The sequence below is a fragment of the Oreochromis aureus genome, linkage group 13 (genome assembly GCF_013358895.1).
Source record: "Oreochromis aureus strain Israel breed Guangdong linkage group 13, ZZ_aureus, whole genome shotgun sequence".
NCBI classification, from domain to species: Eukaryota; Metazoa; Chordata; class Actinopteri; order Cichliformes; family Cichlidae; genus Oreochromis; species Oreochromis aureus.
The window spans coordinates 23341851-23355899 of NC_052954.1; the positions used below are offsets into that span (position 1 = coordinate 23341851).

General features: G+C 40.4%; 1 protein-coding gene across 2 annotated transcripts in view; it reads left to right on the forward strand.

The window, feature by feature from the left end:
- The window catches only part of ccser2a (coiled-coil serine-rich protein 2a), a 59010-nt gene extending 45613 nt beyond the window's left edge, over nucleotides 1–13397 (forward strand). The window contains exons 10-11 of one of the 2 annotated variants that reach the window (XM_039621571.1): nucleotides 3200–3284; nucleotides 8156–8399. In XM_039621571.1, the coding sequence (XP_039477505.1) occupies nucleotides 3200–3284; nucleotides 8156–8247 (177 nt within the window). In that variant the 3' untranslated portion in view covers nucleotides 8248–8399. Of the gene's footprint in view, nucleotides 1–3199; nucleotides 3285–8155 lie in introns of both variants that reach the window. The other variant, XM_039621570.1, reaches the window with a different exon arrangement.
- The last annotated feature ends 652 nt before the right edge of the window (nucleotides 13398–14049 follow it).

The following is a 14049-nucleotide window of genomic DNA, read 5'->3' on the forward strand; positions in this document are numbered from 1 at the left end:
ATTACAGCTCTTCTTGACTTCTTACCTCAGCTATAATTAGATCAATTTGTTGTCACTGAGAGGGAGAGGATGGGGAAGAGGGTTAGTGATTAGTGTTAAGCTGCCAAAGGTTTTCCCCACTCAGATCCGAGTGTTACTTCCCCTTCCTCATTCTCTCAGTTTGCCCCCTCGCATCAGGCACACATTCCACACGCATGTTCATTAATACACGACAGAGTCATCTTGGCCAGGTGAGGATTTAATTGCCAAAGTCGGTGAAGTGAAACATTGGGGCCAGGGCAGGAGTATTAGTTGTAACCAACTTCGTGAACCTCCACGTAATGGATTAGGGGATCTGAGCCGAGCAGGGCTGTTTTTAGTGGCTCAGATGTGTCCTCTAAATAGTGTTGTTATTTGAAGAAAGGTTGTAGGATTACAAAGAAAAACTTTTATTCGACTTTTAGATTCTTGTCCTACTTTCCTAAGTTTCGCCATCTGCTTTGGGGACTGTGCTCACAAGAGGTAGAGTGCATCTCAGTCTGAGAGGGTCTCTTGTGAACATACTACTACCACCAATACTATTATGGCTATTTCCACTGAGAATAGCAATGTTACGCATGCAAACACATTTTTTAAATTGTTTATTACTGTACTTCCCCCTCATTTCTCTGTATTCCCAGAAAAATATCAGTCAGGCTCAAATCAAGCTCTTTTGCTAGATTTGAAATAGGTACAATAGGAGGTGAAGCACCTACTACTGTATTTTCAAACTGACATACCAAAAGAAAAAATATTTTCTCTTTTCAGGCAGAAAGTTTGAATTAGCCTAACCGATTTCCATATCATATATTACTGGATTCAGCACAGTGAGGCCTTTCCAGCAAACCCTGTTTAGTGATTCTGGGACAATCCTACCTAATACAGTTGAAAAGTATATGAGCACATTCATCGCAGATTCTCATTTGAAATTTTCACCTATTGTACTTCTGTGTTTAGAGCTCCATTTCATCAACAGATCACAATGTTAAGTTTTTTTCCCCCTACAGAGGAACCCTCAGTCCACTCTCACACCCAGTTTGAAATTAATCTGGCCTTCCATTATGAAATTACATGAGTGCAGGTGTAGCATCTCCCATTTGGCTTAACATTTTTGGGGGGGATATAACAATATCTGTTAACTTTTGCAGTAAAATATTTTTGTTCTACCTCTAGTGAGGGTAAATAGAAATTTTGAGAACTTTCATTATTTAAGAAAGCAAGTTAAAGCATCTAAAAAGCTATTGTTGCAATGATATTGGTATCTTAAAATGCTGTACAGATATGGCGGCCGGAGGCTACCTTTTTAAGGGGCTTTTTATGTGTGTGTATGTGTGTGTGTGGGGGGGTGTTATGTATGCATTACTAAAGCTATTCCACAAGGACTGGTGGTCCAATCCATTAAGGCTTGACCATTTAGGGGGAGAGGTCAGCGGCAAGGAGGTTTAGGAGCATAACATTGTTGTTTTTTTAAAGAAAGAGTTGAGAAGGAAGTGTTGCCAGACTCAGTCTATGTGCTGGTGGGAGAGAAATGATGAAACTGATGGATGGCATATATATAAAAAATAACTTGTATAATTTTCCCAATTTCTGTCTCACTGCTCTTGTGAAGCTCTGTCAGCCCTTTATTGGAGACCTTTTACAGCTGCGGAAAATGTAAAAAAGGCTAAGCTGCCGAGTTCTATTAAAGCTGCCAGATACTGTCTGAATCATTCAAGAGCCCTCCAACATGGTCTCTTGTTCTCGTCGTCTAAAGTTTTCCTCGTCTAAAGCTTCTGTTAAGACCTCCCACTGAAAAACTTGTTGGTGTTAAAGGAAGGACACGGACAAGCACAGATCAGGGAGGCTTATTGCTCCCTGCTGCAGCAGTCACACTAGGAGGGCTCTGAAATCTGGGCTGGACCTGCTGGGAACTTGCAACCTTTCCCTTCATGTCTTCAATATCGTCTTCAATTCTTTGTTCTTTTTACTTGACAATTTTTGTGCCTCTCCCTTATATCAGAGAAGAAGGAGCCCTCTCTACAACTGAGGAAGAAGTAGCATTTGTTATAGCTCGACTCTCTACCCACTTAACAAAATGGCACAGCTGCCTCTTCACCATGAGTCTCCCAATGAGGGCTGGAAACTTTGAATTGCTTAACCTTAGGAAAAATGCGGTGTATAGAATGAGGCTTGTATTTTCTCAGCCTTGTGCAAAAAATGTTCATATGGCAATGTAATGTGACAGTTGTGCAACAAAGGTGGGCTGAGATACTGTATGTGGCTAATAGTTTTTATGTAAGCAGTATTACAATTTTAGAGTAGGAGGAAAAGAGTAGTTTTCACAGCTGAAAAACAACATACAGATTATTGGAAATCTCTAGGTAGGGGGGTGTTTAAAAGGATAATGAATAATAAAATAACCTCCTGAGTCTCAGTCTGACATTTCTAACTGCCATGCTGTTTTAACCATTCACATCCCCTTAACCAGCTGACGACCTGCTCATCACAAAACATTATAAGGAAAACAAATTATATCCACAAGAGATTGTAAGCTATTAGATGCCAGCACTGATAAAACTGTTCATTCCTGCACGCTGCCTAAAAACCAATCATTATTTAATTAAATGGTCCACGTATCTGGTTGTGATGACCTTTCAGTTGAACTGAACATCGATTCATAAGTCATGAATGTCATAAACAGAGCCTTGGATTTAATGTTTTATTCACTGTAAACATTAGATTAATTTATTTATATTTTATTTAACATTTCAGTAAAAAACATTGCTTATATTTATTTATTTTTTCTGTTTTCCAAACAAAAAGGCTCCTCAAGTTCTCAAGATTAGAGTGAATGTTAGTATTAAGGGATTTATTTTGTTTATTCCACTAACACTAAGCCCGAGTTTTCATTGCATCAAAACTTTTATTATAATGGATTTAACATTGACGTGATGCATTCGCCTCAATGTGCCTTATAAGCGTGTTTGTCTGCATGTGCGCGCATTTGTGTGTGTGTGTGTTTATTTTGTGTGCTTTGTGAAGCGGTCTATCTGTAACCTTAAACAATGTGTTTATGCCTGTGAGTTTGCTTTCCTATGTGAGCATGCTTCTGTGTGTGTGTGTTTTTGTGCGCGCGTGCGTGCGTGCATGTGGACGATCTGGTATGTCATGCCTTTTGTCCTCTGTGTTTTTCTCTGCGTAGGGTGTGCTGCCCACCCCTTTGCTGTCCCCGTGGCAGGCACAGCACCAGGGCTTGACCCGTACCAGCATGCCCCAGCGCAGACAGAGTGAGTCACTAACACCCTTTGCAGCTATTCTCTGTCCTTCCATAACACAGCATATAGGGTCTGTAAAGTTTAACTTTGTCTCAAGTTAAAGCCTTCTAATCTACCGAGTCTTGTTTCCAGTTAGAAGGTTTTTTTGTTTTTTTTTCCGTCACGATGTTACAGAGCTGTTTGTGGTCTGTCTGCTTTTAGATTAATATGGGACAAGATTAGAAACAGGACAAACAGCTGTTTCTTTTTTGTTTTACTATACATAGTCTGACTTTTGGTCCTTTACAATTAATCCTCTGGCATCCTCTTCCATTGCTTCCCCTGTATGACTTAATTTTCTCCTTTTTTAGTTCTATTCAGTCAGAAATGCTATCATTTATTGTCTTTTATTTAAAACCCGTAGAGACCTGTATTTTAAGACCGAGTTCTTGTACTCATTCTACAGGAATGCTGTAAAAATATGCAGGAAAGAGAAACAAGAAATAACACGCATAACATTGTCTTTGCCTTTGACAGTAAAGTTTGACTATAGAAAAGAGAGAAGACTATAGAAACAATGGCAGGCTGGTCACAACAACCTCACCTATCTCAGTAGCTGTCACATGGCTTTTTTATTATGCAGTGCTGACAAGCTAGCAAGTAGAGGAGGTAGATAAAGAGAATGACAATGGGTAAATAGACTTCAGAAAATGCACATATGTGAGTGTGAAGAGCACAAAATGGAAAAAAAAAACCAAAGAAAAGAACCCACGCTGTGTTTCTTTGATCTACCTCAGTGGGACTTAGCTTTGTATCAAGAGGGGGAAAAAGTGACACAGGTATATTTTCTGGCATGTTTCAAATTATTACAAAATCACATTTTGACAGCTGTGTCCTTATGCCCCAGCCTTCAGTCAAAGTGCATTTTCTCCAACCAGTAAATTGCGTGGTCTAATTAAACAAAACAGCATCAAACAAAGGCGAAACGAAAAAAAAGAAGCTATGCACAGTTGAAGAAAAAAAGTAGGAGGATAGTGGTCATGACTTTTAAACCTACTGGAATATAATTGGTAGGCTGATGTATTTAGATATAACAATGAGACACTGAAACTGGAATGAATAAAAAATGTATTTTTATTTTACTGGATTAACCACTAATGCTCTGACCCCCCTCAGGGAGCCCTGGCTGTAAACAAAGCAGCAAAGAGTTCCTGCCAGTAGTAATGGTCTTAAGAATAGGAAAAAAGAGAAGCGGTGCGAATGAAAGGAGGTTATAGTAAATGAATTAAATTGGTTTGTGGAACTAATGTGTGACCTTCTCTTGGGCTTTGTTCTAATTCTAAATAGCACAATAAATATGTGCCTTAGATGTCAGTAAACCTCTCTTTCTCTTTCTCCCGAATCTCATTTCATCCTGTCTTCTAATCCGTTAACCCCGCTCTCTCTTCTCATCTCTGTACTCTTGTCTGTTAAAAGTCTGAAAATGAATCTCTCACAGTGTTTCTCCTATACCTTTGCCTCCTCACACATAATGCCTATGCAAGGAGTGGAGCACCTAGTGCAGTACTTCACTGACACAGCGTGGTACAGTAATCCTCTCTTTAACATGAAATGGACGTGCTGCCCACCTCCTGCTCGCTGGGCTGTTGTCTTGTGACACATGGCATGACAGAAGCATGTCTCTGTAATTCTGCGTTTGCATGATTAGCGTTTGGGTTTCAGTTTTGACTTCTTTTTATGCCTGCGTTTATTAATGGATATAAATTTGGGGTCACAGAGTTGTCACAGGTTTTTGAGTCTTCTGTCATATTTTACAAATTTATTATGGCAATATTTTTTGTGCTTTTGCTTTTATTGTTTGTCTTTTAGTTAATTCCATTCTATAATTTAACTATATAAGAACTGCTGTGCATGCTTTGGCTAATCTTTCTGTGTGGTTTGGTTTTTCTATATTTTATTCACTCGTTAGGTGCTCACTTTGATGGATGAAGGGTATTAAAGGGAGTAAGATTTTCAAATAGCCTCATGTTATTGGATGTGAGTGTATATTTACTGCTGCCCTGAGTAATCACAGTCTTTCTAGCTCCCCTATCAAATGCAGCTACGCAACAAAGCAAATCTAAGTAATCACACATACTCTCAATCTTTCCACAGCTCTTATTTCAACACAATCCACCACCACAAGCGACACATGAAGTCTAATCTTGCTTTAAAATTGAGTGCCACCATATTGACGATCCCATCTGCTTATGTGCAGCAATCACATAGTCTTCCTGCTAAATGGCAATTATTTGCATCCTTTCACTTCACATTCTTGCAGGTTGCTTTTCTTAATAACAAACCATTTCTCGTGACATGTTGAGGGTAGGTGGAGATGATTTTATTGTAGTGGGATGTGAGATCTTCCAGGTGTCACAAATTAACATGATTTTTTTTTGGTTCCACTGGTGATTTTGTGTAAAAGTGATAGCTATCATTAGTGAGCTGTGATATTTTCTTGGCAGTGCAGTGAACTGCTCAGAGTGATTGCTGCTAATTATTAGTATCTGTAGCAGATAGCTGCAGATGCAAATAATTACTGACTATGACCCAAATGATACAGGATATCTCTACTAGGGAAAGCTGTAAATATATGGGCTCATTACAAAGCTTGCAGTTAGACGTGGAATATGACTGCAGTTCTTACGAACATTTCAGTCTGTATTAAATGTGAAGCACACTGTCAAAAATAGTACAATGCATGTATTCATCTGGTTTTAGTATGTTTTGCTCTGAATGAGTCAGAGGCACAATGGAAATAAGGTCATGTTAATAATGTCACTCACTCACCTTTTTAGATGATGTTTGATTCATATGATAATTACTTTTGTGACATCACTTCTAATTTGTGGATTATGTCTCACACTGAGTCATGATATACATGAGATATTAAGATGCTGATGGGTTGACTGGTGGACTAATCGGAGCTTATTGTAAGATGCAAAAGAAGCCAACCTTTTTCAGACTTCATAATGACAGACTTTGAATCTAGAAGTATAAAAGCAGCATTCTTTTTTTAAATGAGCAAACTGAAAACGAAAGGTGAACAAGGGTTTTGTAACAGGCTAGTGGACGTGTTGTGGCAGGGGACCAGGAGATGGAGCTGTGGCCTCAGACATGCTCTCTCACACTTACAATACAAATGACTGATGGTACAAACAGACCCAGCATCCTGACCAGTGCAGCTATATATTCCCGTCCTTTGAGATCCCTTCACTTCTAACTCACAGTGAATATGTTCTGCTGAAACTGAGTTCAGGCTTTTTAGAAGCTTTTGATCGTTCCAGGTGGATTTGGATCCTACAGGCACTGCTCAAAGAAGAGGAGCCAAAAGGCTGGTCTTCTGATTTCTGATTGTAAAAACTGGCAGTACAAACTAAATAGGCTAGAAAGGCTAGAAATGTCTTGAAGCATTTTTATATACGTCTGGTCCTGAACTACTTTGAAAATGTACTTGGATAAGATATCTGCAAGTACAGGAGTAGAATATTGATTTTTTCTTGTTGCATCTGATGCAAGGATCTCAGCTTTTGCTGGACTTCTTATAGATACAGTAACCACTGTCTGGTCCTGTAATCTGCTGCTTATCTGCACCTATGTTACAGGGTGGTTGCTATAAAAAGATTATCTTATGTCACTGTTCATCTTTGCTAAAAAAGATGTATTTAGTGAAGCAGTCATGCAGAATAATATATAGAATCTGTTTGCTTTCCCCTGGCTACATCTAAACAAATAAAGCAGGTGATGCGTACATCGTTTGTTACATAGATAAATAAAACACTTAAAATACAAGCTAATTGTACACTGGCACTGTCAGCTTAGACTGTGTATATAAAAGATAGCTCTAGCTTCTGAGTTTGAATAGAACACCATATATGGATGTGACTTAAATCTGCATTCTTTCACATGGCCTGCAGAGGGCGATTCCTACGGGTGTAAAAGGGTCTTTGTCTTCCTTGCTGTATGATGCCAGTAAACACTTTGCTGATGAGTTTATGCCAGTTGAACTGTCTCAATCACTAGTTTCAAATCTCTTTTAATAGAGCACGATGTTCGTTTTTTTCAAATTATAGTCCCCGTTAGTGTTCAGAAGGGTGATAATGCAGGGTGTGGGCAAGCTTGCTTTAAATGTAACAAGCTGGTAGAATGTCAGGGTCCTTGCGTTTGATCCAACCTGTGCTTGTTCCGTGTGGTGTCAAATAGCTATGATGGCAAAGACGAAACTGCTCAGCACGAGCCTTCAAAAACAGATCAGTCCAGCTGGTGACGTCTCCGACTATGTCCATCTTTTATATACAGACTATTGCTTTGAAACAATTCGGTGAAGTCAAAGTAAAATAAGTTTATGTTGAGTCCGTGTCAGCAGCTCTTTTGTTTTTGGACGGGATAATTAGCTCCTCTCATCCAGGTGTGCATGGTTTTGTGCTCACAAACTGGATGTCCCCTATTGGAGGGCAACTCCATGGTTGGTATGAATTTCATGTGGTTCAGCAGCTCAGCATGTTCTCACGTAGGCAGCGTGTATTGTAGCTCTCAGTTTGAATATTTTGAAGCTCCACTGCAGCAGTGATTGCAAAATAATTCAAAAGCGTCAGTAGATTTCAGACTCGCGCAACAAGGTTATTCTCCTGTGCTGAATCAGGGCTGCCTTTGTGCCTTTTCTTCTTTTTAATGTAGGACTAGTTCAGTGGCTGGTAATTGAAACAGGCTGTGATATTGTGAGGGTCACAATTTTCCATGAGGTTCAAAGATACCTGGGATATCAGATACATCAAAGATATCAGAAACATGTTAATAAACAACACTGCCTGTTTATCACACACTGAGTGTTCACTTATTGATACACTGTTCCTTTTTCCCCACAGCCTCAAATACTACGGCCTTTCAACCCCTGTCTCAACGAGCACCTCCACCAGGGAAAATTAGTAAAAACAACCCCTACCGTGGGCCGCAGTGACCTCACAAGGAGTAAATCAGAGGAAGCAACCCGTTTAGATGCTGACAGTCCTCTTAAAGCTGTTGTGGCAGATGCGTCTGGGCCAACAGGCCCTGACAAGCTGAGTCATCTCCCGAACACCAACCTGCACCGCCTGGGTTCTGGGGCTCCACAGGGGATAACTGCCAGGGACAGTCCAGCATCAGCGGCACAGCATGAGAGGAGAGCCCCCGCTGCGATACTACAGAACTCTGTCACTCCTAGATCTGCTGGTTCGACTTGCCCTCGCATGCTGCAGCCTCCTCGCTTTCACAAGCGCGTTTCTCTCCCTGCACTCAAGCCAGGGGCCACTGGTGGCTTTGGCTCTCTGAAGCCGGGGTGTTCCTTAGGGCCTCTGGCTAACCAAGCGAAGCAGCTGCCGCCTCCATCTAGAGGCCTTCCCTGCTTTAACACTGGACCCCAGGTGCAAGCTCAAAGTCTGTTTTGTACTTCACTGCTTCAGCCTCGCAGGGATCCAAGTTACACCAGCTCTAGCCTGGAGGAGCACAGCCTAAAAGAGCCTAACCAGGGTACACTGAGACCCCGGGTCAGCCAAGTTCCCGATCCCTTTGAGTCGCTCATGCCTCCCAAAGCCAAAGATTCCCTGAGGACCTGAAATCCGTCCATCATAACCTAAAACTGAAATTACTCTGACATTGATAGTCATCTCCTTCGCCTCCTAGCTCATTACTAATATATATGAGACATTGAAGCACTGCCTGTGTCCGCAACATTGTTTTTGGGACTTCTGTACAGTATTGTTTCTAAATTAACCACTTCAACATGATTGATCAAAATGTATTATGTAGCCGGACCTTATTTTCACTACTGTCCACACTTGTGAAATCGAGGGGTTTTGATGAGGAGGTTAGTTTTGCACATGAACACGAAGGCTGCAGACGGAAGAAAAGAGTGTTACCAGTTTTGTTTTCTTTTATAATACCCACTGGCTAATGTCACATTTTAAAGTCCAAGTTCACTTGTTCCTCATACAACTGTGCCCTTTGACACACAGGTGCATTTGGTTTTAAACATAGTGGTGACATGAGTTTGACCTTTGCTGTGTAATAGACAGCCCAGGGGGAAACCGAGGCAAAAAAGAAAGTGGGAAAGAGGCAAGAAAGTGAATGTGAAATGGGGCTAGAGACAGAAAAAAAGAAATTTGTCAAAGCGCTCTGGAGTTGTCGCTTCTGGAATGAGAATATGTGTGTGTAAACGTGTCTGAGTGTGCGCATATGTCTTCTTTTTAAAGATAGAGAGACATAGTGTTGAGAGATGGATTTAAAAAACAGCTCCACGCTGTAGGTGCTCACGTCCTTCCAGTTCAGCTCACTACACTTACATCCTGAGTGAACTTTCAAACCGTGCATGTGGTAGCAGAAGGGTTCACAGACCTTTTGTGTAAATGCACTGTGATGGAAATATAGCCACTGAAAAATAACAAAAGGCTGGTGGTGGGGATATAATTAGGAGAAACAGTGTGCAAGTGAGGAATTAGCTTTCATAATGTAGTGGAAAGAAGCAGCATAATAAAGCACTCATACACTTAAGTGTGCTCAGGTACAGTGGAAGCGCACTCATATCTATATGTGCAAACACAGACAAAATACACTGTTATTTCAGGGTTACTTTGTGCAGTTTTAGATGAAAAAGACTGAAGAGTAAAATGAGATATGGTGAGAAGTAAATGGTATGTTTAAAAAAAAAAAAGCAAAGTTAATATCTGGATAGTAAAATCGTTGCTATAAGACAAAGAACTTTTAAAACAAACTGAAAAAGAGTAAAAAAAAGGGGGATCTGCCCAATTTAAAACATCAATATGTGGTAGAAGAAAATATCGCAAGTCAAACTCAGGTTGAGAATGGCGAATAAAACTGAATAAAACATAATTTGTGAGTTAATTAAATAACTTAAGAAGAGGGACATTTTTACAATGCACACTGACTTTCTTGAAACAACTTTTCCTTTAATCGCCCACACGTGGAAACATCAACTAATGGGGATTCATTAGATGTGTGAAGCTGCTGCCTGGAGAAAAAGCGTGCGCGCTGAGCTGCTGTCGTTTTTATTTTTATTTTTTTCCCTATTCCACCGTCTCTCCTCTCACTCTCTTGCATGTCTCTTTGGGAACATCAAAGGTATTAGCGCGGTATTTTCAGGTGGGGAGCCTTCAGGGCTTTGGTGGTGTTTCTGTGGGAGTTTTGCAGAATTGTGTTTATCGCTGCTTTGCGAAGCCCTTTTGCAGTCAAACGCTCCCGAAATGTCCCTGAACGGAGAGCAGCAGTGTGTTAAAAAGGCCTTCTGACAGCAGCTCTGCTCTCTCCTCTGTCACGCCGCGTGACCGCTTGGTGTACGCCTCTGGCAGTGTCCGGTCTACTGCGTCCAATAATGCACCCTACATAGACAGAGTGAGACAGAGGGGGAGAGAGAGAGAGAGAGACACACACACACATTGCACACACCCACGAGTTGTATAGACGCACATGTACAGGAACTTTGACAGAACTCGAAGAGACGCGAAACTCAGAAGAGACGCGGACATCATTTCACACTTTCCAACAGTCGCACAAGTGCACCTACAGGCCAGCACTCTTTGAGTTCTTTAACAAAGTGCATGAAAGTGTATCTGTGTTGTTTCAGAAGTGCTCACAAAATGAGGTCTCCAAGTAAACACTCATCTGTTTGCCTGCTGTAGCCATAAAAAAAGATGCCCATCTCTAGATTACCCTGGAAATGGATAGAGGCTTGTGTTTGTTTGTGATTGAGGATCCATGTGGCTGATAATACATGTTTACCTGTTGGATGGCTCAACATTGTGCCAAGCCAGCCAAGCAGTCAGCAGTGCTCTGTGAAGCCAAGAAAAGCCCATTTCTTATAATGAAAATGGAAACGCGGACAGGAAGACGCAACCAGAGTGTAAGATAGGTGCCCAGCAAGAGACAAAGAAAAGCTGAAAACAATTTATAAAAGTAGTGAAGGTGCTAATGATCAACACAAGCCCTTTCTGGCAGACTTGTCTGTAAAATGTCACGAAGGACAGAATGCATACAATCTTTGTCTGCACTGTGGTCTAGAGAATAGCCCGCGCCCCTCAGCTGTGTCATTCACTGCTAAGTAATGCCAAACAGGAAATCAATGTTGCCTGCTGTGTGTATTTGTATGTGTGTATTTATGTGTGCGTATCTCCAGACACCTCTGGCTGCCAGTGTTTCGCTCTTGGAGGAAAGAGTGTGTGCGTGTGTGAGAGCGAGACAGAGAGAGAGAGAGATGCATCAGCCCAGGCCAAACGCAAAGCCATGCCAGGGAAAACAGGGCAGTACCATGCCTCTCTGTGCTGTATTCCCAAGCTCCAAATCAATGTCCTTGTTCAGTTTAGCAGTCAAGCAAATCACTCTTGCCTGCTATGCTATAACAAAACAGGGCTAAAAACTCTAGCAACTTGGATCAGTCCTAATGCGGGAACTTGATTCGCTTTATTTTTCAGAGAGGACGCACAAATTATAAAGCTGCATTGCACAAGAGGGGGAAAATATATATTTTCTGCATTATTACTCTGAATGATAGAGGAATGCACCTTTTTGAGTACACAACTGTCTGTCAAGCAAAAGGAAAAAAAATGCACATCAACTTATAAACATTACTTTCAAACAGGATGCTAATTCAGTAGAGCAAACGCAGAGAAAAAAGATGTGTATTTACAGCTCAGGCTTCATATAAAGGCTTTTTTTTTTGTGGGGCATTTTAGCACCTTTAGCTGATTGTTTTGATTCATTCACCACATTTTTGTATTTCTTTCTTTCTTTTTAAAGAAATATTTAATAAGACCAATATTCTGTAGAGTTACAAATTTGCTACGTCACCTTCTTAAAGAATAAGATGTTGGCAATTACAACTGTTTTTTTTTTTTCTGGCTCTCATTGCCCAAAAAGAAAATAACAAAAATAAACGAGAATCTGAAAAGTTAATGCGAGTTTAAAATGATTATCAGGAGCCGATGTTCCTTTAGCAACCACTCTCATCTCTGATGATGTTTTTAAAGTAAAAGCTTGAATCTTGAAAGATGTAGGTTACTGTTTCTTCAGCAGCTGTATGCTGTCATACTTGACTTGTGGTTTTGTGACACAGTGTCATGTGCTGATGTACGTTTTAGAGCAGAGTCGCCATTCAAGTGTTACTTGTCAGCTGAATCACCAACTAGAAGTTTACAGTGTAAGCAGATAAAGCGCCACAGTGTAGCAGTTCACATTCCCATAATATCCAAGGTCACAGTATTTATCACTACATATTCTCCTTCATCAGCTGCTCGCAGCTCTTATGCACTGTCTCAACTATACTGTGCAATACTGTTTGGAGCAAAAAGAAGGCGTGCTAAACTGTACTTGTAGCAATCTTTTTGGGGATAATTTATCTGAATTTAAGGAGCCACACCTCATACTCTCCCTATCCGTTTTTTTGTCTGTATATGCTCTTGTGCACTACAGGCTATTTGTTTTCAACTTCATGCCCCCACCCTTCAATTCTTTCACCTCTCATTAGTACATGTGGATCTGCTTGGCCCAGGAGCCTCCGGTAGCCCCCTCTGAGACCTTTCCCAAATCTCTGCCTCAATTCATGCTTACTCTATCTGCCATTACCTACTAGAAAAATGCTTTCAAATCTAAATGAGGATGTGCTCCCAGCTATTGAAATGCAAATTATTAAAAAAAAAAAAAATCAGACATTTTAAAAATTCTAATTTGAAGCACTTTAAATTACATTAGTTCTTAATGCTGAATGACAATTAAACTGTATTAGGGGCGATACTTGTTTTAGACAAAATCTATTTTGCTTTATTTTATGCTCTCTTCCCTCGTTTGTTTCTATTTGCAAAATCATATTTTTCTAGGAAGACTTGTGAGACAGCAATAAAGTTTGAACCAAATAAGCTGAGGAGGGTGTTTTGGCTAATCTTCTGTTTGAGTCCTGTCATGTTTTGGTTCTTTAATATTTGTAATATGTTTTTCGCATGTCACCAACAAAGCTGCCGATCTCAGTTTAAGATAAAACTGAAGCCTCATTCTTATTTTGTTCTTCTTGTTTTTCATGTCTGCTGGTTGTTTTACTGTGGAAATAAATTATGCTTAAAAACCAAATGTGCTTTTTAGTAATGCTTTTTAAAATTAACGTTAAATTTGCGGGAATAAACAAAAAATTATGGGGAAAAAACTCCAAACAATAGATGTGACTTATGTTGCAAGTAGGTACACCTTCCTTTTGAGATAGTAAGTGCGAGAGGAAGATAGACAAACATTACTTTACAGTATGTTATCACTGAGAAGAAATGCCTCCCTGTCAAATTAAACTAAGTAGCATCTCTATTCATTACAAACTATGCAGCCTCTGGACACCTTGCATATAGTCCACTTAATAATGAGGTTACATGCTTCAGAGATGATGGGTGGGTAACAGACTGCCAAGCGCAAGGAGTAGCGTGACACTGTCATTAACTTGGAAAAGTGGGAGATGGAGTGCAAAAGGTTTTCCCTTGAAAGGAAGCTAAGTGCTTTCATCATAGACTGTCAAATCTATGCCTAAAACTTTGTTGTCATATTGCATACGGCAGGTTACTCCTCAGAGAACAGAGGTTCAGTGGAGTAATTATACCGAGGGAATTTAAGTGTGAAGGAATGTTTAAAAATACAATCTAATCCCCAAATTCCCCCTGACGTTCCTAACGCCGTAGTTAATACACAGATTAACAAAATCAGTGCCGAAGAGGCAGACATGTTCTGTGTGTCTCACTGA